Genomic DNA, 27,635 nt, shown 5'->3' with positions numbered 1-27,635 from the left:
CAAATGCATTTCCGGGGCACAAGAAGGCTATGGAGCGTTGTAATCAATTCATCATTTTTAGGTGCTAATTTTAGCCATTTATGGGCATCCTTGGTATTAAAAACGTGCACATTGTAATGTCCAAGGTATGCTGTTATGTTTGTTATACGATGAAAATGCCGGAGAATTTGCAAAATGTAGGGATGCTAAAAATGTCTGGCACGATTAGCTAGACCTTCATCTCTCCTGACAGTTGTCAAACGATTCATGCCTATATAACCAAAAACCTGTTGCATTGAAAATGACCACACTAATTAACTCAATATCTTTCAACTTTATACATCACCTATTCTCAAATCAATTGATGTGAACTCTTATATGAACAGATTAAGAAACACATGACTTCTGTCACATTCTGTGTTTGCTACAGACTGTGGTCCTGACTACATATTTTCATTATATGGTTGACTAATTTCATGTGAAAAGTGATGTCTGAGCTTGTATGTTGTTCGGCAGATTTGAGCCTTGTATTCTAAACAATGCATATTGAACAGTGTCATATCAACACAAAATTTTACATTTTGGAAATACTTGCTTCAATCACTTCACTGTTTTATAGAATAGTAAAGATATTAGTTATACATGTACATGCAAATGATAATAATTCCCCATAGAAAAATGTTCAATGAACTTCGGAGGAGATATGGAGACCGGACATGGTTTTAGTGTAAAAATTTACTGTGCCTGTCAATTTACAAGTAGATTAAATGTTTGAAATGAAGTTCTCTCAGTATTGAAATTTAGATTGATGGCCAAACATCAAGAACAGTGATATTGTTGGCTTTTATCAAAACTACCCGAGTAGTTATAAACCTACTTTTGTTTAAATTATTAATCTGACAGAGAATAACAAGAAAACCCACATCTTTAATAGTTGATCTGTTGTAAGTCTTGGGCAGAAACACCATTTTCATCACTTTGCCTACTAATGGGTAAAAAATTGTCTTATTTGGGATTAATTATGTGTCATTTTGTTCTGGACAAATTGGGCAACTTTCTACAGAGAAACATGTTTTTTCTCAGGTAATGGACTGATTCAGAAACTGTATGGCATTCTGGTATTGTTGTAGTTTTTGACATTCCTGATGGGTCAAGACATATTTTATAAGTACTCTTCAATGGCGCAATGTTATTTACAAAGGCGGAAGTTAAATATCTGATATAGTCCATTTAAGCCAAGCAAAGTCACTGATGAACAAACCTGTCAATTGCAGTATCATTAAATCTTTCTGTTACTTACATGTATGAAGCAGACAACATGGACTTCTTTAGAGTTTCTATTGATACTGTCCTTTGTTGTGATAGCAATTTTACAAGAACAGTTTAGAAATAATCTAGGTATTATTTAAACAGATAATTTTAATTGGTCAATATGCTATATTGAAATCTGACCAACAGCATGCAGTATAAAATTGCCTTTATTATTGATGAGGTGAGTTTTCTTGTGTTGGAGGAAAAACGGTTTAGTATTCTGAACTCCTGAAACATAGTCTGGAATAAACAAAACATTGCACATAATTTTTTAATTTTTTTTTGTCGGAAATAATATGACATTGCAGTTTTGGTTTATTGTATGTAAGAGTATGATCAATGAAAAAAAAAATAATAATTGTGTTCAAAATTGCAACTCATGAGGCTTTGATTTGAAGTTACCTGAAAACTCATTTTCATTGGTTTTTTTACGTCATGAACGTTGTTTCTGGAGTAGCTGGTTTTAAAATTGGTTCAGAATAATCCTCAGTAAATTGTGCCTGAAGCGGTAAATTAATCTGCAACAGTATTGTGACAGGCATTTTGAAAGTGTTTACATTTTAAGGTGTAAATAGTATAGCATTTACATGAATTATTTTTTACAAGCTTAGAAATGTCTCGTACATGTAGGATGAATCAGGATTAAAGACATACATGTAACTTTGTATGGTTAAGTGTTTGAAACTATTTAAGCTTTTCACAATATTTTTCCACTTCAAGTATTTAATTAATTTTTTCTGTCTGTATGAAAAATAGGAGAAGTGGTATGATTACCAGTGAGACAGTCTTATAGCCAAGCAATGAACAATTAAATTTCTACAGGTCAATACACAATCTTCAATGATGGGCAAAACCCATACCATATAACAAGCTGGAAAAGGCCTGAAAATAAATATAGTGAAACTATTCATAAAAGAAAAAAATCGACCTAATCTATTGAAAAAATGTGTCTGTTCTTTAGAAATGTTTTCTGTTGTTGAATTTGTTCCTTATCTATTGACCCTACTGTCAATGGTTGTGTCTGAGCATTGCTTTATCCAAGAATTTCTCCTCATTTGTCCCTTTGATGAAAATTTGATGTAAGTCATAATGTCATACTGTACCTCAAACCCTACTTGTACATTATGGAACAGATGCTTAAATTTGAGAAATATTCTGTCATACTGTATACATGAACAATGGCAACAATGCTTTGTATTTCTAAACCTTAGACTAAAGGGATTTATGAGTACATGTGAGGATACAGTTTAAAAACAAGTTCTCACAGACGTACAGTTTTTATGATTCGATGATTCGTTGTATAACAGTTGTATACATTTATATATTCCTGACTTGCAGACAAACATTTTGTCAACATTTATCTCCCTTTGGAGCAGGTGTCTGTTCGGAACACGTAAGGTTTTCTATCCAATATCGACGATACTTTAGAAAATCTCGAAAGTCAAAAGGGAATTTCTCGTTCTACTGACCCTGCCATAAATTTTCTTTACCAGGGATACAAATGAAAATCATCCTTATGTAACCTACCAACAAAATGAAACACCCTGTAAATTTTAGAAACACTGTTGTGTTTGTCTGCTGGGGATTCCATTTTCATTCGAGTTACCTCTTTTTTCTGCACCCGAATCCGAACATTGATTAGAGAGACTTCGAAATTATACCTGCTCTTACGGGAGGTAACTCTGCAAAAATAGGATGAAATATGGCTGCATCCTGAGCACTGCAAGTAGGAAATATTTGTGTCTTGATTTTTTTTATGTGAGGCCAAGTAAAAAAAGATGTGTTTACTATAAATCGACAAAAAATAGTGTACCTTTAAGTTTGTGTTTTTTAATATTTTTTAGTAAGATTGTAACCAGACAAGTACCTATGGAAAGAGGAACTGAAATGTTCCTTGATCAGGAGATTAAATAGCCCCTTAAATGCTTCACAAAAATACACCAGCCACATAGAGCACTTACAACACAAGTAAATATCTATTGGCCTAAAATGATCCACCAGACCCTCTATGAAAATAAAATAACAAGACTACTCCGAGGTAGTTGAATGATTACTTTACAACATACAAGTGCATGTGTATATATTTATATGTTGGGAAATTCACAGATTATTTCCATATCTCTTTTAGCCCTAGTCAAAACTAACCTATAAGGTCTGGCAGGTCTTTGTATTTTCTAGAATTTTTATTGAACTTAGTTACGTGTACTTTAATATAGGTTTTAATTTACATGTATCAGTAAATGATTGTTAACAGTACTATTGTAAGTTAAACACCTGGTTATATTGGTATTTTTTTTTAGAGGAATGGGAGGTAACTCCAATACATGATGTTAAAACAGATTACATTCTGTAATAATATTGTAATTAATTTAAATGGTACGAAATGACACACCAAAATGATTTAAATACTCCTCTGGCCATTTTTGTTTAGGATTGTATCTTTGACCTATTTAGTAATTGTAGTTGAAAGATTTAAACAACTAACACCCCCAAAAGCTTTTGTATTTCCGTGTTTTATATAATGTTAAACAAAACATTGTCAACAATACCTAGACCTACAGATGTATGTAAAAATGTATATTTAAAAAATTTTCAGCTTTGATGAATTAGCCATAAGGACTTTTTGTTGTGGTTAAATAATGAATTTTTCATTTTGTATATGTCTGGTAAACTTTCAAGGTCTGCTTGGATTTCGCTTGTTAATATTTCTTCACTTTATATATTTCAATAGGTGAGTTAGAAAAATGTTCTCATCTTTATTATCGCTGTAAAAAAAATAACTTATGTTACGGAAAAATCTTGATGTTGTACTCCTATAAGTAATGAGTATCAGAAGTTTGGAGAATGATTATTTGCGCACTGAAATTGTTAACTGAACTTGAAGGAGAGTTAGTCTGGTAAACTTTCTGATCCTGTTCAATGTTTATATACCGTATGAATCATTTTGAAATTTCTGTGCTGAAATGGATGTTTAACAAAAGTGTTTAACAGTTTAAATTTTTTTGTCAAAAGTACAACTTTAAATACCCTTTTCACTGATGTATTTTGCTTTTTGATTTAAAACTATTTTTTTTCTTGTCATTACCTTGTTTTTCATAAAATTAATAGGATTGTCATATATTGGCCATGTGGTAATAAACGTATGTAGGTAAGGTTTAGGATTGCGATAAACCAATGGGTTTTTATCCATAATGACGATACTCAAACCTCACCTTTTAGAATAATAATTTCATAACTTGACACATCAAGTACCTGTATTTCCACTTTTAATTTATGGTATAAGTTTTCAGGATGTATAACAACAGAGAACTATTTCTCTGAGTACAAGAGGAAGTTGGTCATTATGTACAATATTCATGGATTTGTATACAAGTTCGGTCAGGTACAGACTGATATGTTCAACTTCTTTTAACTTGTTTACTATGCAAATTTTTGTGTTTCAACTGTCTAAGGTAAACTGTACCCTTAACATACGTGTATAATGTTATGATATTAATTTTCATTTGTTTATCTCCAGTTAAAGGGATGATTGACTTCATTATTATTATTTTTATAACAAAAAATTTTGAACATACATAGGTATGTTTAATTATGTAATATTTTTCCACAGTGGCCAGTTTTAAATGGAGGAGAGTTGTGATGACGCCAAATTACATTAACCCTGCCATATTTTTTATGCCTGTCCCAAATCAAGAATTTCTGGCCTCTGTATATCTTGTTTTGTTTTCATTTTCAGTTTACTTTATGTTGCTTTAGTATATAGAGGCAACTATTTTGCTGTACCTGTGTATAAAATTGTTTTGGGGCCAGCTGCGGCCTGCTTTGTGGTGTGAGTGTTTACTTGTAGTTCATTGAAGACCCATGGATGTCTTGAGCTGACATTTTTCATCCTGGTTGGGTTGTTGTCTCTTTGATATACTTATCACAATCATTCTTCTTATAAATGTACCTGTAATGTAGTGTAAAAATTTCTGCTGTTCTTAGGCTATGCATGGTGAAAAAATGGGTATCAGTGGTGCATTAAAATTGGTTAGAAAAAATGATAAGGGAATATTTCAGTAAGGTGTGCATTTAGGATAAGTAAATTGGTTCTGTGTAGCCAAACATTTCCACTTTGTATCAGCATTAGAATTCATTTATATTCATTTGTTACAACAGGCCAAAAAATGTGTGTGTTAACTGTCACATGCTGAAAAAAAAATAGGGTCGGTAGGTCAGATTTTTAAAAAAATTTTGGCTGCCATTGTTGTTTAATACAATAAATACCGGTACTGGTGACGGAAAAAGCAGGAATTTCTGGAATTTCAGAAAATTGTAGATAAAAAAGTGAGGGTCATGGCGATAAAATGAGGGTCGGTCGGGTGACCGTAATCACACATATTTTTTTTTGGCCTCAGTGTCCTAGAGAAAAATGTGTGAGTCATAGAAAGTCGTATAGATAATGTTACATACATGTAACATACATTTACTTGTAGCAGAGTGTAGCATCACATGATATTGGACTTTATACTTGATGTGAAGTGGATTACATTGTATTTTCCATTGTTTTGTTATTGTTTGAAAATTGAAGTTTGAAGCCTGTAATATTGGTAAATTCATGCAATTTCTCAACATGTGAATAATGGTAGATGCTTACAAAGATTATGATACTCTAGTTAAGTGTTTTTTTTTTTCTGAAAAAGAAAGGGTAAAAACGAGTACATGGTTTTAAAACAGGGTTATCTATGAAAGGTGCAATTTATAAAAGCAAACAAAGAATAACAAATAGGTTAAACTGTTATTTTTATAAGATACAAATATAGGATATTAAGATCTTATTCTGCCTTAAAGGGAATGTATAAATCTATATTATGTCATCTATGAAATGTAAGCAAATATGAAGATATATTCAACATTAAGTGGAAGGGATTTGTAAAATAGAAGATAAATTTTGTTAAACCATTGAACTTATATGGAATACATATTTAGTATGGCAAAAGAAGTGACATATATATATACGTTTATAATTTTCAAAGTGGAGGATAAAGGGGGGAGATTTTTAAATTATGAGAAAAATTGATTGAAGAAAATTGTCAGGAGGTACCTTACAGTACATTTGTGGTGCATTAATGTGGTATAGATTGGATTGTTTATTGGTGAAGAAAAAGTTTAGATAAAGCATCATCAAAACTTGAATGTGAAGCCACAAATAAAGTTTTTGAAATTTAATTATGTTGATATCAATTGTTTTTTTTTATTGCAGATTTTACCACTGAAGTATTGATGAGAAGTATGTAGCATGGAAGACTGAAGTCTGTGCTGTTTTAGAGGTAAGCTGTAAATTTGTTGAATGAAGGAAATGAAAATAAGTATGACTTGTCTAGTGGTAGCTTGTAGAAATGGTGGTAGCCTTGTAAAATTTGCTAATACTAGTCATCAGCAAATAAATGAACAAAATGGAAAAATAGTACTTCGCGCCAAGTTTACGATGAAGTTTGTGTCAGAAGAATGGATTTAAAGAGCTGATGTTGGCATTTGGATATAACTTAGATACTAAAATACAACTCATTTAAATATTGCAAATAAGCAAAAAAAAAAGACACACAAAACTAAGTATGTTTACTGTATGTGTAAAGACTTCATTCTTTAACTGGATATCTCATTTTGTGTGTATGTTGAGGTATTCCATAGAGAGAATTGGATATATTGAGTGAATTTTATGGTGTGTGTGTTTGTTAATTCAGGTCATTTTTGACCTTACATATAAGGTCAATGGTTAAGTCCGAAATAAAACTAGTTTAACCCTCCACTGATTAAATGCATCGGTCCATAGTCAGGAGATGTTGGTCATTAATGTGTCTTTGTGTCATTATATTACTTTTTAGTTTGATTTTGGGGAATTGTTATCATTCTGTTACCTTGGATTTTATTACTTTTGTTATTGGGCCTTTCGTGGCATACTAAGAGGTGTGTTTACACTTGCTGAAGACCTATGAAAGTGGTCTATGAAAGTATTTATTATTTTGTATTTAAGTTACACACTGATGCTTTTGTTGTGTTTCACCTTCTTTGATTTATTTTCGTCTGTTTGTTTAGTGATATTTTAAGCTATGTACTTTAAGGCATCATACTTCAGTTCATACTGGAACCAAGTGCTACTAAGTAATGTTTATATGCTAATTCTGAAATCTTTTTAGGGTTCACAAACATCTTTCATAAAAGTACCCCTTAAGGAGGTAGACCTAGGGTAAGGGACATAAATCTTGAAATCAGTGATATGTTTGTATCGTATTCAATTTCACCAAAGTCTATCAAGATTTTATTTGGAACAGAATGAAATCAATCCTTGTTACTTTGATGCTTACATGAGATTGATATAATATGCAAAATAAAAACATTCTTATGATTTACAAGAGTTATGTCCCTTACCCTAGGTCTACCTCCTTAAATGACAACAATCAGTAAAAAGTGTAGTTTGTGTTTGCCTATCAGCTGATCAATAGTGTCATGAAAAATGGAAATGTTTCATGGCCTTAAATTAAGCATATGATTAAAATGATTTTTATGTTCAATCACAATCAGTCTTTTTGTTGCTATTAAAAATCTTGCTAAACTATCCTGTGGTTGATTTTACATGTTTATGAAAAATAAAAACCATAATATTGCAATTTTTTTGTCATGATGCTATTTCCTATTTTTGACTGCAAAGTATCTTGACAATATATTGTATCACTGATTGGTTGATGAGTAATAGTACCAGTATATGAAATGAATTCATGATTAAGTTTAAAAAATACTAGATGAGCTTAGAAAAACCCAATTTTTTTTTTTCAGTTTATTGTTTTAAGAACTTGTTTGCTGGATCACCAATTGTTTCCATAATTATACTTGTAGATTGTTTTGTGGTTGCTGTGTGACCACTTTGTTTGAGAAGATTTTTATTTTGATGACCTTAAACAATGAGGTGGCGCGGAGAATGAAGTACTCATCAGGATGGTGAAGAAATAATATGGCCATGTTTCGGAATGTTTTTGGAGGTTGTGTTTCCGATAGGAGTACAGAGGCCATGCGTCGTCAAAAGTAAGATACCGGTTTATTGTTAAGGGAGGGAATACATATACTGAGTCTAAGGCCAAAAAGTAACAGTCTTGTTTCCCGCTACCAGAAAGAAAAAAAATATGGTAGATAGGTAGGGATTCTTTTTTTTTAACAACATTTTACATAGAGTAAATAGGGAAACAGTTTACAATTTAATGGTGCTTGAACCAAAATGATCATAAAATACTTAATGTGCAGATAAAAATAGGACAGCAGGGTAGCAGGAAGCAGACATATTTTTTGGCCTAACTGGAAATTCAAATTTTGATAAAAAAATCAAATTTTAAAACTTCCACTGTAAACTTCAGTGCTCTAGTAAAATCCACAAATTATATATCAACTAACAAACGAAATTTTGGCCATTCAGTAAAGTAAATAATGTGTAACTATATAGAAGTACTTACATTGTATTCATCATATTAATATGGAAATATATTTTTGACTTTTGTGTTGTGTACCTTGAATTCTATCACTGTATCTGTGATCTGACTTCCTTGTTCGGGGTTTAAATTACTGGTGGTCCAGGATCCAGTTCCTTAATTTCTGTCCAGGACTTTTGCAATAGCATTTACCTAACAATCTTGGACGTTCAACCATGGTTGTAGTACATACATGTACTTAACTTACATATACACGTGTATGTTCAGTGGCACTTGTAATCACACATTTGTATATTGCCTCTTTACTCTTTTGGAATTAATTATCCTGTAATGATTGAACAATCTTGATTTTATTGGGTTTGGGGAGGACTAGGATATTTTATTGGATTGGGGGATGACTAGGATATATTTTTGGATTGGGGGAGGGCTAGGATATTTTTTTCTGGATTTCACTCTCTTTTGTCCTGAATTTTTTTTTTTCTTTTCCTTTGAAATTTTGCAATTGGAACAATTATTTGTCATGGATTGTTTCTTGACACTGAAGTCTTCTTGTGCGTATTAATATACTTCCCTACCCAAAACCTAATTTATATACCCGGTAGTTGCTCCATTGTGTTCCATTTTTTGTAGTAAACCATTTTATTTATTTCAGACTTAAGTTTGGAGTTCCATTACATATAGCATTGAAGAATGGATATATCCCCATCTCTCTTGTGGTAAGTAAACAAAGTATTGACCAATTAGGCCTCACAAAGTAAATAACTTGGTTCTTAGTCCCCTTTGTTTCTTTTGAAGTTCCTTAATTAACCATTTTTATTGTCATATCAATAAATAAAAATAACAGGGCACCTCTCTCATAATTTTTATTTTTGTGGTAATTAAAAGGTAAAAAGAAATCTCTTTCCCATATTGGTTTCCATGAAAAATGGCTCAAGACCCAAGACATTAACTTTAAAAGGCCTTCAGAAGATACATAAACAAATAGTGTCTGCATGAAATCAGTTTTGTACTTTAAGAATTTTGATTAACTGACAAACTGTTATTTACTTTATATAATGTACAATATACATGTATTTTTGAAAAAAAAATACAAGAATTCCTCAAAGTGAATATAAATGACATTTTGAAATTCATCTGGTTGCTATATGTATAGTGAAAGGTATCGGTAGAGATTGCTCCATTAACTCTGTATACATTCTCCGTTACATGCATTGGGTAAAATTTTATATCAAGGTCAATGACTGAATCTAGGATGACACTTAGTGAGATTTTAATTATGTATGATCTGGGTCATCAAAGTGAACAGGAAGTACTTGTACTTTTTTCAATAAGATGTTCAGTTGTTGAGGATCTACATAAATATGTGATGTACTTTGTGTACATACCAATTGGCAAATAGTTCACAATGATGATAAACTGCTTCAGAAATGATGACTGAAAAAGTGCTAGATTAGAATCTGATTTTAATTTATATGGGTCATTTGTCCTGCCAGTCTATATAACTTGAAAAATCAGCCTTTGGGTCCTAGTCTACTTTACGAAAGATTAAGGGTTATTTAAAAGAAGAGGTCACTGTTATGCTTTCTAATCTTCACAAGACTAGTATCTGCCAACTTTGACCTGACAAAAAATAACCACAATGTTACAAATCCCCAATCATTCAAAATAATAATTACATCCTTATATTTCAGTAAAAGAAGTATAAATAAAGTCAGGTGTGGATGGGGCTAAATTCTTTACTATATTTTATTAAGGAATGTTTCTAATTTTTTAAGCAGTTTACAAATAGTGTAAACTGGCCCAAACCATAATATTTCATGTAATAGCTTGTTCTTAAAAAAAAAACATTTCTTATAATAAAATTTTTAATAGACTCAAAACCAAATATTTAGAATTGATCATTATCAAAATGTTACTATTTTACTGTTTGGGATGATTTGAATTGTGGAATGAGGACTAATTGACAGTACCTAAGCAAATTATACAAAATCACTTGGTTTTCTCAAAGAGAACCTACCAGCCAGAAAAAAACTTGTTATAAATAATCTGAATCATTAAATTATGATTTGTGGATGTTAAATGTGTAAAATCATGCTCCAATATTATAATAATTCTAATGAATGTGTTGCATTTGACTACCATGACATTAAAATCCGAAGTAAAGATGAATGTATGATGAAAAGTAATAAGAAGTAGCAAGAGAAGACAAGACTACAACTAAATAAATTTATGTTTTGGTACAGGTACATAAAACAATGGTTTATTGAAAACTTTAATTGAACAATAGGATCCCAATTAGTCCCTTATGTTTAGTGGTGATATACTAAAAAAAATTGAGTAACAGCCATAAAAATCAAAAAACAAAACAAAAGAAAAAAGGAAGAACAATTCAGTGATACTTATTTAAATTTATTATGATTGATTGATAGAAAAACTGTTAAATAAACCAAAGTAATGATGATAAGTGTTGTTGTGGTATTATAATTCTATTTTACAATTTTTTGTTAACCCATCTCCTTAATGAGAACTACAAATAACATTTAAGTAACTGTCTTTGTAAGAATCATGCAAAATCTGAAAAATGTGATACACCCCAAAAAAGGCTATATATTTTTATTTTTGTAATTAAGTTGTTTTATGAGTATATACTATGAAAAGGGTAATCACTCATTCAAATATGCCTGCTCTTAGGAGATAATGAATGTTGAAAATCCAATAGATTCTATTGTATTTGAGTGTCATTTACAGAGATATCTCCCTTAATTTTGAAATCTACAGTGCATTCTATATAATTTTTATCTCCTAAGAACACGGGTTATATGACAAACTGAATGTTTATTCCTGCTTACCATGGCAATTCAAACAAAATATCAAAAATAAAAATATGTAGGCTTTTAACCCATGAATCACATTTTTCATGATTTTTAGCAGGAGTGCTACTTAATTTTTAATCATTTTATGTCTTATACTCCTCTATGAAGGGGATGGGGTATACTGTTTTACCCTTGTCAGTGTTTCCATGTGTCCTTGTTTCTGAAACACTTTGTACCGTCACAGTTTTTTTAGCAACTACTCATCAAAGTGGCTTGAAATTTTCACATTCTTTTTGTAGATATGCCATTTGCCAACAACTTCCTGTTTACTAAGGATTTTGTTTATTTTTTTTACTTTATACTTTGAAAGTTGAATTTTTTGTTGCACTTTTTTTCAGCAAATACTCTTCACAGTTGCTTGAAATTTCAAAACATTCTCCCTGTAGGTATGCCATATGGTGAGATCTATTTTCAGACAAAATTCAAAACAACTTCCTGTTTACAGCGGACTTTGTTTATGTTCCTTGTATTGTGAATAAAAGCGGATGTATCACTTGTGAGACATTGCTCAAAGATTTCTTGTTTTTACAGGAGTTGTTGGTTTACATAGCCAATGAGGGAATGAGTACAGCTGATTTGTTCCGTCGTCCTGGGAATCCTGCCGACACTCGAAGAATCGTCAAGAGACTCTCTGAGGGCAAACCTGTGATCTTCCAGAATTATAATTTATACACACTAGCATCAGTAGTAAAGGTACAAATGTCTCAGATGTTATGTTTAGTACTTTAGAAATTTTGTATGCATGGAAGACTTTAGAAGGCTAACTTATGTATGTGACAGTTTGATTGCAGCTTTGAAAAGATTTTATAATGTAATGACTTGGTGGTACAATTTGGATGCACAAAAACGTGTCTTTCTTAAATCTTTTCTTCCTATTTGATGCATGAAAAGGAAAAAAAACTAACATCATGATGAACACAGTTAGCTGAAAGATGCTTAGGAAAATAAAAAAAAGAAATTATAGCAGGAATAATTTATTTTTAGTTAATAGGCAAAATAGAACGGAAATCTCTATTTCAGAAATTTTTACTGCGACTGCCTGGTGGAATATTTACTGCCGAGGGTGAGGAGACATTACTAAGAGTGCTGGCATTAGGACACAAGATGGAACAATATGAAGCAGTACACAAGTAATACTTATAGGGGAAACTGTACTGTTGTACTGTATATAATGTTGTTTTGGGGCCAGCTGCAGCCAGCCCTATGGTGTGGGGGTTTTTCCATCATTCATTGAAGACCCATGAGTGGCCTTCAGCTGACATTTTTCATCCGATCGGGTTTTGTTTCTTACATATTTACCATATCCATTCTTGTTATATTATAGACTCTCTTCACTTTTAACACCTCAGAAATCTTAAGGATGTTTTATTATTGTAAAAAATGTGGCTGTCTTAAAAATCGCATCAATATAAAATGAATTGTGGAACTTTTAACATTACAGTTGTAAAATTTTACTCAATAAAAATTGCAGATTAAATTTCATCAATAATTGACAAAATCATGAAGTTTTATGCATGCAATAGTGCGCAATTGAATTTACAACAGTTTATTTCCAAAATACTTCTGGACAATAAGCAATGAAGATGAAATATCTCCCGTCATTTTGGTAGATGCACCACCATCTAGTACATTGTTCATCATCCATTAACCAATGAATCCTATTTTTTCAGATTTATAGCATCATTAAAGCCAAGCCATCAACAACTAATTTCATTGTTGTATGGGATATGGTTTACTATGATAAACAATTGTGATGTCAATTTCATGACTGTCGAGGCTTTGTCACGTAGTGTTGCTGGGAGTATGTTCCATACGTGTGCTACCAATCCTGCTATGGTAGAAAAAGCTAGCAGAATTATGCAACTGCTTATAGAAAACTTTGGTGTAGCCAGTATGTTCGGACAGGAGAATATAGAATATTTTGCTGAGATCACTAGAACGGAGATGAGAATTCGTGAAAAGTTTAAGTACCAGTTTGTTTACCCACCACCAGAGGACTCTCTCCCTCGTAAGTGTCAAGTTAGATTTTGTATGTTTGTTTTGGCTCATTTCTATGCATGTTTTTTTTTTTTTTTTCTTATTGTTGTCTAACTTGCCATACTTTCCATTTGCTGCTTTTTTAAGTTCATTTACACCAGCAAAATTGTTTCACATGATTTTCACGCAAATTTCACATGATTTTCACCTAAATTGAGCAAATAAACTTTGTGACAGAGTTCATGTGAAATTCGAGTAAATCAAGACTTCATGTGAAGTTCTTGTGAAAATCATGTTAATTTGATGTGAAATTCAAGTGAATTTCATGCGAACAATATTTGCCTGTTTAGGTAGGATTTTGCTGATTTTACGACATTTACTCTTTGTGAGTGAGAAAACTATAAGTTGTCGTTCATTTATAACAAGCTAATTCCCTCAAAAGTGTTACACAATTAAATTGTTTAAATACAATGTAAATAACAGTTGATCAAGGTACTTCATTTTCATGGATATTCTTCCAACTAAAAGCATTTATTGGACAAAAACAATTGAGTTTTTGAAAAGAAATCATTTTGTTTTTAGACAATTCTAAATTAAATAAAAACATGCTCTGTTTAGTGAAAATAGTTAACTTTTTTATCCATTGTATTGATGAATTAATGAGAATGGAATCAAATATCAAACTATGATATCCAAAAAAGCAGAAATTTTTTTTTCGTGATTATGTTTTTTTTTCAAGGAAAGTAATTAGCAACAAACTAAAAACCCTGTCAAAAAGTTAATCTTAATAAAAATAATAGAATAGTTTTTTGTCAGTATTAAAACCATGGAAATCAATACCCAGAACATTGATTTTATATAAAAACATTAAAATTTTAACCACTCAAAAAATGTTCCCATAATTTGACATACAACATTTTGATGAAATATATTAATAAAATGGCATATTGTGGGCTCAAGTACAGTTTATTATTCTATTATATTATATAAGAATAGCATATTTTACTCCATTGCAATAAATCAAAGGCAACATTGTCAGAAATCCATGCTACACCAGTATCTATACAAGAAGAACTGCAGTTTTGAAACCAAAACAAAAAATATCACAGTGATAGAGCAAGATTTGATGTTCTGTTGAGACACTCAACATTAATATTATTCTATTTATCAGTGTCATCACAGTTGTTTTGACATAATGTTGTCATTGAAAATTGCTGATATTTTTTAATATCATAGTAGTATCCAGAAATAGAAAATATTAGGAAGTAAGAACAATGGAGTAACTATATAGTTGCCAATAAATGATAAATTAGAAATGCAAATAGGTCTATCATGTATTTTTTATGCATTTTGTATGAATCAAGCACCTGGCTTTAGCAGGCAAATTTTCCTACCCAAACAAAGTTTCAATGTAACTTAAGTTAGTTGACATCCAACTTGATCCAAGATCCTATATATTAAATTTTATTTTTATTGCTTGGTGTCTTTCCATTTTCTCCTGTGCAATATATTTAAGTGAAACTTTTCTAAATTGAACTCTTAACACTATCTTCTGAAAAGGTTAAAAACCAGCAATTTTAAAATTGACCAAAAAGTCTGAAATGCCCCAGAATTCTTACCTTTACCAAAAAAGAAACTTTTATTGTGAGAGACACCTAGCTTTCAGTAGTTTAGTGATTAATATTGTAACTGCATGTAATTTTACTTATGGCATGCTGTAGGTGAAGAAGCACTTAAACGGTTTGTTTTGTTCCTGTGTCGTGAGGCACAAATTTACAAGTTCCATCCATGGAAACATGGTAAGGAAGCACAATATAAAATACCCCCACGTGCTGCAATTGGAGTTATCGCCCTTTTGCAGAGTTAGATCCTCTTGATAGCAGTTATCTTGCAAAGACTTTTGCTGCAAAATTCCAGTTTTTCTGCAGTGATTTATTTCCATACTTCATGTTAAAATTTCACATTTTAAGTCATTAAGCTGATAATTTTTATTGAAAAAATGTAATTAAATAAAGTAATTTTGCCCAATTTCTTTAATTCAAGTTACCTGCTCCAATGAGGGACAAGTCTTGCAGATAGGAGGTACAACTCTGTATTCAGCACGTTGGGAATTACATTGTAGGTTCATGTAGACATGCTTGGCTTATTTGAATATCCACAGCATATAGGCCTGTGTCCATATATAGTTTTTTTAAAGAAATTACACTGCAGTTCATTTGTTACATTGTATTAATGTACTTTTTTCCAATCAAAGTGCTTTTGTTATTGTTTAATAGTGCCTCATAGGTGTATTGCACATATAGATATAGTCTTGTTACACATTTGCTTGTCAACTTTTTTAATTGAAATTTCTATTTCTTTTATCAATGTCATATAAAATTTGAAAAAAACTTAGTATTACTCAATTGTTCAAATTAAATGAGTTTGCACTTAAAACAGTCAATTAGCCAGGACTATCTGGTTTATAAGACTACTAAGCTTATGAGTTGAAAACAAAAAGTTACTTTTGGAAAAAGTATTTTGAAAGCCTAAGATATTTTATCTTGGACTTCTTCAAATGTACATGTGTTATGTTTGTGGCAATAAGATATTAGCAAAACTGAACAGCTGGACTTTATTTTCTCATAGCCTCAAAATATCTTTCAGTAATTGGCTGTAATGGAGCACTAAGAACTATTTGCTAGTCATCAGAATCAGCTATCTTTTATTTTATTTTTTTAGTCATCTTTGCTTTGGGTGTGTTAGTTTGTTTAGGGTATTGCTTGAGCCTTATGTATCAGTAAAATCTTCAGATAATATTTTATCAGCTTCTTAATTTCTCCTTTATAAGCATCTGTTTTCTCATACATTTCAGATGGTCAAAGATAATTTTATTGTATTTTCCATTGTTTGATAATTAGTTCCACATTTTATTTATGGGTTGAATGTAAATATAATTGGGTTTTTCCTGTATTTTTGGTGACTTGATTATCTAATTAATTTGTCTATTTCTGATAATTTTCCATCATTTTTGCATTATTTATATCATGATACCTTTTTGAATTCAATGTGGATTGTTTTTGATGGGATCCCTTTGAGACTTGTGGTGGGGAGCTATTATTGTTGCTAGAATATTACCTGCATATACTCACTTGCAATGTGATGGTGCTGCTGTTGGAGCAGGACATGCTTACCCTTTTGAATCACTTGATGTCACTCGCAGTCTTCCATATTTTTTGGGTGGAGTTTGTATTGCTAGTGGTTACATCTTGATTTCTTACTGTTCAGTTTTTATCTATTTTATTTGGTTCCTTGTGAATGTAGATTATCTTTGATTTCTGTTTTCACGTTGTACTTGAATTTTGATGTATGTAAACTGTCCCATTGTTGACGCTTCTGTACCGGTTTTTATTTGCAGATATTTAATCTGTATTTTTTATATAAGAGAGGATGTAAATAAAGTATGTAGAAGTACAGTGCAGTCTATAACATATTCCAATGAAAGATGGCAGGTCACTGGTGTCAAAGTGTATGAGTTCGACTCTTTGCATTTATGTTTTAAAAATTATTGGAGTTGTTTGATAAATAAAATAAAACAACTATGATGACAGCTTCAACAACAGATCATTGCCATTTTCTCACTTTTTGCTTGTGTGGTGGCACTGTAAATGTGAATAATGAAATGTCCAAGTGTTTGGATTTTGATGAATTAATGTTTCTCACTGATTAGAAATTAATGTGACTTTATAACTACAGTGCAGTGATAAATTTTGTGAGAGATTTCCTGCCCCCTCATATTTTCCAAGTTTTCTACGGATTTTTTTGGGAGAAACCAATTCTTGTTCAGCCTATTCTTGATTTAAAATATTTCTTCTCTCTTTATGGTTAAATTTAGATTTCAACATGCCCTTTAAAGCTCACATGTTGAAAATCTAAATTTTACATCATCGAGTGGAAAAGTAATTTGAACCACTCATTATGGAAGGATAGACTAAATTTACACATGACATTTCTTGGCATTGACTGCATATACTTGAATTTTTTAGAATGAAAGATTTAAGGACATCATTGAATGGTATAAGTAGTGAATTGTGCCCTTTAGTAGATGAATGTCATTCATTTTATATAAAAGATGACATTTCAGAACAAAACATTAATTATATCCCAGCTGTGGGGGAGAGGGGTGTATACTGTTTTACCCTTGTCTGTGTGTCCATCCACACATCTTAACGCATTCTTTCTGTAGGTATGCCATATGGTGGCAGTCATTTTCGGAAAAAAGTGATAACAACTACCTGTTTACTGAGGATTTTGTTTATTTTTCTTTTATCTTGATTGAAAGCGATGTATCAACAGAGAACCATTACTCACATATTTTTTTTTTTTAAATCTTACCTTCAGTTGGGTGTATTCCTAGTTGAGTTGATTTATTACAAGATTTTAAGTTCAGAATTTAAAAATGTTTTATTAAACTTTGGTTGGTTATTAGTGCAGGACATAAAAAATAACTACGATAAGGACATTAACATGTGGAATTGTGATGTCTTATTTATTTTTTTGAAATTGTTAAAAAAGATGATTGTTTGTATATGAATTTTTATTTTTAAGAATTGTGAATTTAAATTCTTATATTTATATTGATCAGTTAAGGAAATAATTTAAAGCTCCAATGATGTAATATTTGCTGTTAGATTTACACAGAAAACTTGTCACAATGTACAATTACAAAATTTTTTTTTTTAATTTTTAGCAATATCCGAAGAAGGATTTTATGAAATGTCACAAATGCATTCACAAAGAGAACATGAACATGATCTAGATGATGAGAAAATGTCTGATGGTGGGAGTCCTGAACTGAGGCGTTACATAGCACCCGATCGTGACGAGTCTGCAGCCCGTCTACAAGCTGTCTCTACCATCTCTGCACCTGAAGTGTCATTGGTACCATCTCCAGGACTCATTAACAAAGTAAGCTCATGGTTTAATGTAAATTGTAATTATTGAAAAATATGAAGGCTGAAAATGAATGAAGCTGAAGTGTTGTAAACAGTACTGTTTTATAAAAATAGATTAGTATGAAATAGTAACAATGAAATGAAACCTTGTTTAGCTCTATATAGTGTTAAGGTTTTTATTTTGCACTTCACAATGCTTCTTCATATGTGTTTAATTCTACGGTATATTAATTTTTGCTATTTTCATGGTGGACAGAAAATCGGGGGAAAAAAGTACCCATGAATTTGATTTTTGGGTATTTGATCCTTCATGTCAAATACCTTTTGACACTGGTCTATCAGGTGAATTCTCCTACTGTTTCTGAACACTACACAAATTATAGTCTAATGTAATTCCTTTTATATCCATACCTGATTATCTTCTGCTTTAAAGAAGTCTGCTTTTTCAAATCCTGACTTTACTGTTACAGTTCTTTTTTTATCGTATGTTTACTTCAGATATCACTAATTTCTGCTTTTTGGTTGGCTCTGTAAAACATATGTATGTCAATATCTCTACCAAAAACAGTAAATATGTTTCAGCTTAATAATAGCAAATAGAGTCGTCACGTTCTGAGACGTTTGTATAATATTGATTTGTTGTGACATGCATCATTAATTTGATCCTTTATCCTACATAATAACATCTAAATGAACTGTCCCGTACTACCATACATCATGTACTAAGTTACAGGCCTAGATTAATCCTATGAGGAGGAATGACCCGGCCAGCGAAAGCTATATTTTAATATAGCCTAGCTGGCCGAGTGCTCTATGACCCGGCCAGCGAAAGCTATATTTTAATATAGCCTAGCTGGCCGAGTGCTCTAGGGTGCTGGACTTAGTGCAGGTGGTGTTGACATAGATGTCACAGCAGTACAAGTTTGAGTCCCGCGGAGGGAAAGACCAAAAATTTGCATTTGCAAATTTGACAGTTCTAACATCGGAAATTTTTCAGACCTTTCTATACATTTACATATCTTCCCTGTATCAATTTGATCCAATGGAGCAGTGTAGTGAATAGAGTCATCACATTCTGAGACGTTTTTTTCTACATCATATAATCTTTGAAATTGACTATGTATGGTACTATTCTCACGAGGATCAAAACCCTCCAGTGCTAACAGCACTTTGATTAACATGGATGAGACTAATAATTTTTTTCAAACTATGATAATTGATACCCATGTTATTATGTATATGTTAACCAGAATTCGCACAAATTAGCAACTGTAAAAATTGATATATTTACAGTACTTGTTCCTCAAGTATTGTGAATGCATTTCACTTATAAAATGTTCCACATCTACTGCTTATAAATGAACATGTACTTTATGTTATATCTTTATTTTAGAGACCAAAATCATTGGAGGATAACCTTAATGAAACTGCTGAAATCAAGCCAAGACCTAGCCTAAGTCGATTTAATTCGGTGAAACGTAAACAATTAGAAAGATTACGACAAAGGTCAGATTGGTTTTTAGGTCCTAATGCTTCTACGTCTTTAGAACAACAGTCATCCGAAGATCAAATTACAGAAGAGAGAGATCATCAACATCAAGTGCTTCAACCTAAATCGTCAGGGAACAGTGTAACAAAAGCGTCATCAGAAGGTGCTGGACTCGATATTTGTATACTGTCTGATGCAGATAGCGTCTTTTCTGATACCAGTCGTAGTGAATCTCCAGCATCAGAACCTGTTAGATCCCCCGCTGTTAGGATTAGTCGAGACATTATACACAGTGATACTATAGAAGATGTACAAATGGCTGAGCATGAAGCAAGGGAGACTACTGATGAAGACATGGCAGTAGGAGATACTGAAATCTGCTATTTTGTCGTAGAGCATAAATATGGCGAACCGCCAGAATCTTAGCAAATGTCAACTCAGGACAGCAACAAACTATATTTTCAGTATTTTTACTACATCCATTTATATTTTAAAGTATCACATTTAAATGGCCATTCAGTGCATATTTTTAATTTCTCTGTCTCAGGTTTATCGTCTCTCTTTCTTAACCTTATGAAAGTCCTATTGTATCTTAAACAGGTTAAAACAGACAATCTGTATCAATGAATTCCATAATTCTATTGTTTTATTTTCGTTTTATTAATTGCAACTCGTAGTTAGTTACGAAGTCTTATTTTTTTCTAATATTTTTAAATATGAATGGTAATTATATAATTTTTACCCTCTCGTTACTGCTAATATTTAGTGGATTGGTGAAAAACATACTTTTTTTATTTTTTAGCATAATCTTTAAAGCAAACATCAAAGTTAAACCTTAAATTAAATTTTAGACAAGCATGACTGAAGATCAACATAAGGGAAACAATGTAATATGGGGGAGAGGTTGCCTTCTTAAAAAGGGAGATAATTATGCTTTCGGTTAGATATTAACATGGAAATTCTCTGACTGTTTAAATTAGTTAGAATTGCAATGTTTATTATAATATGAACCTTTGTGGTGCCTCCCTCTCATTTTTATACAATTTGATCTAGTTAAGTACATGTACATCACCAGCATCGATATGGTGGTTACATATTCTTTATTAGTGCTCTGTTTGATAAAAGCATCTTAAGTTGCTAAGTATATAGATTTTTATTACTTCTACCCAGTTGTATATGCAGAGTCAGTCTATTAAATGTGACTTTGTTGACTCTTTTTGCAAATTAAAAGAAACATTTACCTCCCTTGTATGTTATGAAATCCATGCACTCCTATTTGTCTCCAATGGCCTCGTGTATTTTTACTTTTCTTTTTAATGTTTATGTATTCAAATTTAATTGCATAGAAAAATCAAATATTTTTAACACCCTAAACTAAAATGACTGGATTATTGATACAAGATACATTTTTTAACAATAGAATTTTTTTAAATATTACTTAACCTCACCCTATTATGAAATGTTGATTGTCAGTAAAAACAAGTACATTGATTTAATTCAGTTTTCATAACACAAGTACATTGGTTTAATCAAATTTTCCCATATATTTTTTTTTTCAAAATAACAAATGTACTGCCAATATGGTTTTACTAATGATTAGGCTTTTTGTTTTTATTAAAGCTTATAAATTTAAAATTTTATTTGATTATTGTAACTGTGAAGCAGCTATTTATATTTTTATACCACTGTCAGCATCATAATCATCATTGTTTAACATACTGGCTTCGTGTGACATATTGAATCCGGAGAGTGTAATATGAATATGAGATATGGCTGCTTGATTTTTGCATTTAAGGAGGTAGACCTAGGGTAAGGGAAATAACTCTTGAAATCAGTTATATGCTTGTATCATATTCAGTTTTACCAAAGCCTTTCAAGCTTCCTTCGAGACAGAATGAAATATATCTGTGTTACTTTGAAGCTTACTTGAGATTGATGTAAAATGGTGAATACAAACATTCCAATGATTTGACAGAGTTGTGTGCATTACCCTAGGTCTACCTTCTTAAATAGATTTTTTTGTCTTTACAGTAGAATTTTATAGCAATTTGAAATATCACTCTATTTAATATTTTTATAAACACAACTCACTCTTAGTTGTAATTTTTTGATAGCAAGTTACTTTTGATAGTATACATTTAAAAAAAAAAATCTATTAAGTTGGGTTCCAATTTATGTCCGTGATAGATTCATTTTTTACAAGACTTTCTTTTGCATGCACTGGTTCATCAAACATGTTAGTGCTTCTTCGGTATTAAATTCTTTAAATTTAGTGAAGTAAAAAGAGACATGAACATGCCATTAAGCTTGCCATTCCAAATCTTAGAAATCAGATTGTCACATTCTTGTTATCTCCAACTGAGTAAGACATGACTAGTTCTGTAAAAATAATATCACCTTTGAGGAAGTAATCTGAAATATTCTTTGTAAGTCGTCCTTACTGATAGCTAAATATTAAAAGTAAAGAATATTTGGAGTTGTTGTATTCCATATCTATTTTAGGATTTTCAAATAAGGCACCTTTCCTCATTTTTTCGAGCAATTGCATTGGGTTGAAGAAGTTTGAAGTCATCCCGTGGCAATGTTACAGTACATGGTAAAAAGTGAGGCATTATATCAAGTCTCTGTACAAAATAGTTTCCCAAAGAATGACACTCAGTAAACAGAGAAATTTCCCAGCAGGTTTATTTTTATTATATTATAAAATTAAGACTGCACATAAGTAGATTGGATACAAAAAATTTAAAAAATGGCACAAAATTTTCCCAATGTCATGCTAATTTAGTATTGACCAAATTTTTACCTTTAGCTCAAGGATATCTTAAAGTTTAGTGCCATCACCGAGGTATTCACTTTTTGCCATACACTGTCATCAGGAGGAAATAATGCCTTATTAAATCCTTTTGATAGTGAATTAATTGATTTTATGTTAATTAGAAAGATCGGCTACTTAATAAATGAAGCTTATTGCATTGCATAGCTTTCTAGGGATTGAACCATTATGTCTTACTAGTACCAATATTTCTTTTAATATTAAATCTCCTCTTAAAAATTATTTTATGGAAAGATGTATCAGAATTTTTTTACTTTCAAAATATTAGAGTTTGATAAGTATTAATTTAATCAATAACTTGTGTTTGATTTTAATTTTTATTTTATAAGTAAGCAAAGGATGAAAAATGAACACTATATAGATTTTTATTCTGTATCAAACAGCTTGACATTAAAGAAAATGAAATGAGTCCCAGTTACAAGTATTCACTTTTCAAAAACCAGCTAACTTTTGTCTTTTTTAAAATATTGTTCCTGTAAGTAGATTGCAGTAGTGGTGAAGTTTATTCATGGCAAATATTAATACTAGTCCTTAAATGTTAGCTTTAACTGTCTCTGTTTATTCAATCCAAGTTTTGCTCAATCATGTTTATTTTTTTTTCATTTTTGCGTGTATTAGTTTGACATTTTAAGTGCAATATTTTATGTACTGTTCATTCTTAGTTCGTTTTTATTTTGTGTCTTTTAAATCAAAATAACTTCATTTTGGTTTAGAGAGTATGTATCATTTTGATTTAGAGAGTATGTATCATTTTATAATTACTCATTCTGTTCAATGTCATATGCAGATTTTGCATTTTTTTTCTCTCCATTCAACCCTGCCTTTGCCAAGATAGAGCAAAGATTTTTTTCAAATGGACCAAAGTTCACTTAGATTACGAATCAAACAATTTAGATTCAATGTTTTGATGCATTCTGAAAGCTTAGAATATTAATTAGAGCATTCATGTGCTACAGCAAGATAGAAAACTTTAACAAAATATTTTCAATTTGATAAATGTTCTTCTGTAATGAAAAATTGCTTTTAATTGAAATCCTTCCTGTGACAAACTCAACAAATTTCATCTGCTTTCTTTAGTTTGAAACTTAACACATTTTCATTACCAGGCATTATACTGGTAAGAAAAGTAAATAATGATTTGTCTATAAGATGTTTGCCTATCAAATATATCAATATATGAAAAAATGAAAAAAAATCAGTAAAATCTATAAAAAGTGTATGTTTTATTTTAAAGCTGTAAGCAATGTTCAGTTCACTAATGATAATTTTTTCCAGCCTTTTCTATGCATACAATATTTGAATGTATATTTCAGTTACTGGTATATCATACTTGGTAGCTATTTCAACTTGATATATGCCATTTTATTAACATACAATGCCTTATGGAGTATTTGTTACGACTTTGAACTTACATGTTAACCAGGTTCACTGTGCTTAAATTTTTTTAATGTTCTTATGAATATAGGGTACACCAGGAAGTAAACAATCATAAGGATTTTTGCTGTAAGAAAATTTTAAAAATTCACTTAAAATTTTGAAAATAAACATTTTCCTTAAGGGAATGAACATTAAAAAAAAAATAGGAATGAAAATTTTTGAAATTATTATTCATAGTCTGATACTTGTAGTTATTTAACATTGTTACAATGTTACATTTGAAGATAAAATGCATAAATGTTTTTTAAAGAGATTTTGAAGAGTTATCCCCCTTTGTGTGTTATTTATTTCCCCAACAGCATATGATGCTGTAATGCCATTCCATTCCCATGTTGTTTGAGATTTGTAGGTTTTTCTTATGTAGGGCATCTGTGAATGTATGCTGGATAGTCTAGCACTATATAGACATTTGTTAGAATTGTTCATATTTTTATTATTGCAGATTTAATGTTGACGCTTCAGTTGAAATTTTAATTAAATTTTTATATCTTGTATCACGTTTGAATGTTAAGGCATGTTATGGCATGACAATTTGTACAGAATTGTATATATGAATAACTGTGATGTTCTATTTTTGTGTGTTTTTATACAGGGAATCTCCTATGGTAATCTGTTACAACATTTCATCATTGTAGTTTCAGTTATAGGGTAAACCAATTAAATTTTGATCATATTCCCACATATATCATCCGCTCCTTCATTCATATTTATGTATGACAAGATGAAACTTCTCTTACAAACTGTCCAGATGTTATTAAACACTGCTTGTGAACAAAACCCTGTTGAACTATTTAATTTTTATGTAAACAGTAGAACAGTATACTATTCCACTATTTAATCTTATTGCTGATGATCACTGATAATCTTTTCTTTAAAGATGATGGGGAACCTTTCATATTGGTTAAACTGTAAACATATTGAAAAACATTCAGAATGTTTTTTTTTCCACCATTTGTAGGTATATAAATGTCCTTCAGGACTCTTATATCCTATGTAAGATCATGGAGATGAAGATTTATAATAAGTTATCTCCATTCATATTACATATATAAGACTTCTTCATCATACTGCCTGAACTTTTTTAAAGTGTGTTAAATTATACTTAGAATGACATTGTATTGAACCTGAAGCTGTGATTTTGATCATGATCAATACCTTATTTCTTGAATAATTGAATGTGTTTCAGATATATATATTCAAATTTCATTGGAAAAAAAATTGACCATCTTTTTTTATTTTAAACTTACTTTTTATGGAAATAACATCGTTTAAAAATTTACCACCAATTGGAAGGATTATAAAATGTTTGGTTTGTGGTGCCATGTTAATTACCCCAACAGCCATTTGAGTATTTCATGCCACCTTAAGACACTACAGTACACACTTGTGTGAAGTTTTGCCTAGGAGAATCTAGTGTATGATTTGTGTGTGATGATTTTTTTATTTATTATTCACTGTTTTAATGAAACATTTTGCCCTGACCAGATTAATTATTTTAGTTCTTTACTAATCAAAATAAATTTATCAAATATCTTCATGAGCATTTTCAATTTCAAGTATTTTCAAATGTTGCATCAAAATATATGTGTCATTCAAGGTCTTTGTTTGGAAATATAAGTCAATAAATAGGTGCAATTCCAGGATTTTCAGATTTGTAAATGTCTGCTTTTATTTACTCCCAAGTGTGTATTGTTTATAGATTACTGTTTTTGAAAGTGCTCAGTAAGGAGATATTCTGATTGTGAATAGAGAGAGAATTTTATTTCTCTATTTGCCACAGTTTACTGTATTCAATTATTAAACATTACAAGAAAGTTGTCTTTCGCTTGTTTGCCAAATCAAGGATGAGAAATTAGTTTGCTATAACCCAATTATTACAAAACTGTGAAAGGAATTTTATTGAAAATCAAAGTCGAAAAAACGGAGGTAGTGTTCGAGTGTGTGCGCTATTAGAGAAATTGTTGAAATTTTTTGTTGCTCATATCATTCAAAATGCTATTTTGAACAAGAAGATACAATGAATAAATCAGCCACCATCGTAAGAAATAGACAAACTTGATCACTCGGCATGTTCATGATAGTGGTAACTAGATATCATTGAGATGGAACTCATCACTGTGGGTAAAAATCCTGTACATGAGTCTTGCACAACAAATTCAATTTATCATGCAAAACTCATTAGGTCCAAGTTCAAGCTCAAAGGTAATCAACCATGGTATGCAAAACATCGTCTTGAGCTGATTTTTTCTCATGCCAAATATCAAACGCCTACAGCAAAAGACAACAAAGCTACAACCTGGACATGTTTGCTAAGGATGGACCGACAGATTATTGTATAGTTGTGTATACTCGTTACACCATAAACGATGTATATATAAAATAATTTTGAACTATGTAGTAATTGTACATTCTTTTGTTGCAAGAAACTGACTGCATATTTGTGTAATTCACAAAAATAATTCAGTGACACTCGAAACACTTGAAAGCAACATTTTGACTGTACTGGCAATTCAAAGACACCAGATTCCATAGACACTGCAAAAACATGAAGAGATGATCAATATATACCGTGTCGACAACAATTAAATACAATTACAGATAAAAAACTGAAGATATATGGATATATTGACTTCTTTTCCTCCTTTAGGCGTTCTCTGGCATATACCTAAACTGCAGTCTGTAAGCTTCTGATAATTCGTTGCCAGCTGTTATGCAGGATCTCATGATATTTTGGACATTTTGAAAAAATATCGGCAAATTGTCTTTGCAAACCAATCCACTAACAGTAACGTGTTGCTTGAAAACTTGCTTGAATCCTATTTGCTTTTTAAGTTTGAAACTTGCTCATACTATCATGTCCAGCCATTTTAATAAACTGAAAATTTTCGATTATTTAAATGAGTAATCAAGTGAACCAAGATTCAATCGGAAATCAAAAGAGCGCAATCCAAACAAAGACCAGACGAGGAAAACAGACACGCAGAATAAATAACACAACATGGCTAAAATAATACGTACAAAGAAACAAAATCTTTTCTAGAAACAGCCGCAGAGTTGCTTATAAAAAGTCAAGTCCGGGGTAGACAAACAAGGAAAGTAAAACTATGACATGTACAAATCGGGTCACGTGGTGCACATACATACACCGTAACGACCATAAAACTTCTGTAGGGACTTCCATCTTGTAGCAACATAACCCTGTTCCAGAAACCTAACTACAAGAAGTCTAGCACGGTACAAAAAGTCTGCGTTGTTACGGCAAGCTCTAGCATAACGTGTGAGTTTTGATATGACCAACTCCAATGGGTGCTGAAGGGATGTTGCCACTGATGAAAGGAAAGTTGA

At 31.2% G+C, this 27,635-nt stretch overlaps 1 protein-coding gene across 9 annotated transcripts; it reads left to right on the top strand.

The window, feature by feature from the left end:
• Nucleotides 1–26,104, top strand: LOC148614101 (uncharacterized). 9 transcript variants are annotated; one of them, XM_088587937.1, is made up of 10 exons: nucleotides 1–61; nucleotides 6,533–6,599; nucleotides 8,164–8,349; nucleotides 9,400–9,463; nucleotides 12,152–12,313; nucleotides 12,641–12,750; nucleotides 13,291–13,628; nucleotides 15,319–15,396; nucleotides 18,327–18,544; nucleotides 19,925–26,104. In XM_088587937.1, the coding sequence occupies exons 3-10, from the start codon at nucleotides 8,279–8,281 to the stop codon at nucleotides 20,444–20,446; spliced, it is 1,563 nt and encodes a 520-aa protein (XP_088444063.1). In that variant the 5' UTR covers nucleotides 1–61; nucleotides 6,533–6,599; nucleotides 8,164–8,278; the 3' UTR covers nucleotides 20,447–26,104. The 9 variants fall into 9 exon arrangements, with proteins under 9 accessions (XP_088444063.1, XP_088444061.1, XP_088444069.1 ...); XM_088587935.1 differs by having other exon boundaries at nucleotides 5–125; XM_088587942.1 differs by lacking the exon at nucleotides 1–61 and adding an exon at nucleotides 4,001–4,021.
• The last annotated feature ends 1,531 nt before the right edge of the window (nucleotides 26,105–27,635 follow it).

Source organism: Perna viridis, chromosome 6 (genome assembly GCF_037379345.1).
Source record: "Perna viridis isolate PV_CMFRI_1.1 ecotype Kerala chromosome 6, ASM3737934v1, whole genome shotgun sequence".
NCBI classification, from domain to species: domain Eukaryota; kingdom Metazoa; phylum Mollusca; class Bivalvia; order Mytilida; family Mytilidae; genus Perna; species Perna viridis.
Note: the sequence above shows the minus strand (reverse complement) of the source record. Positions and strands in the feature narration are given on the sequence as shown.

Coding starts and splice junctions, on each gene's coding strand:
- LOC148614101 (XM_088587937.1), top strand. CDS start 8,279: ATGGCCATGTTTCGGAATGTTTTTGGAGGTTGTGTTTCCGATAGGAGT. Junction 9,464..12,151: donor ATATCCCCATCTCTCTTGTG/GTAAGTAAACAA, acceptor TTGTTTTTACAG/GAGTTGTTGGTTTACATAGC. Junction 12,314..12,640: donor CACTAGCATCAGTAGTAAAG/GTACAAATGTCT, acceptor TCTCTATTTCAG/AAATTTTTACTGCGACTGCC.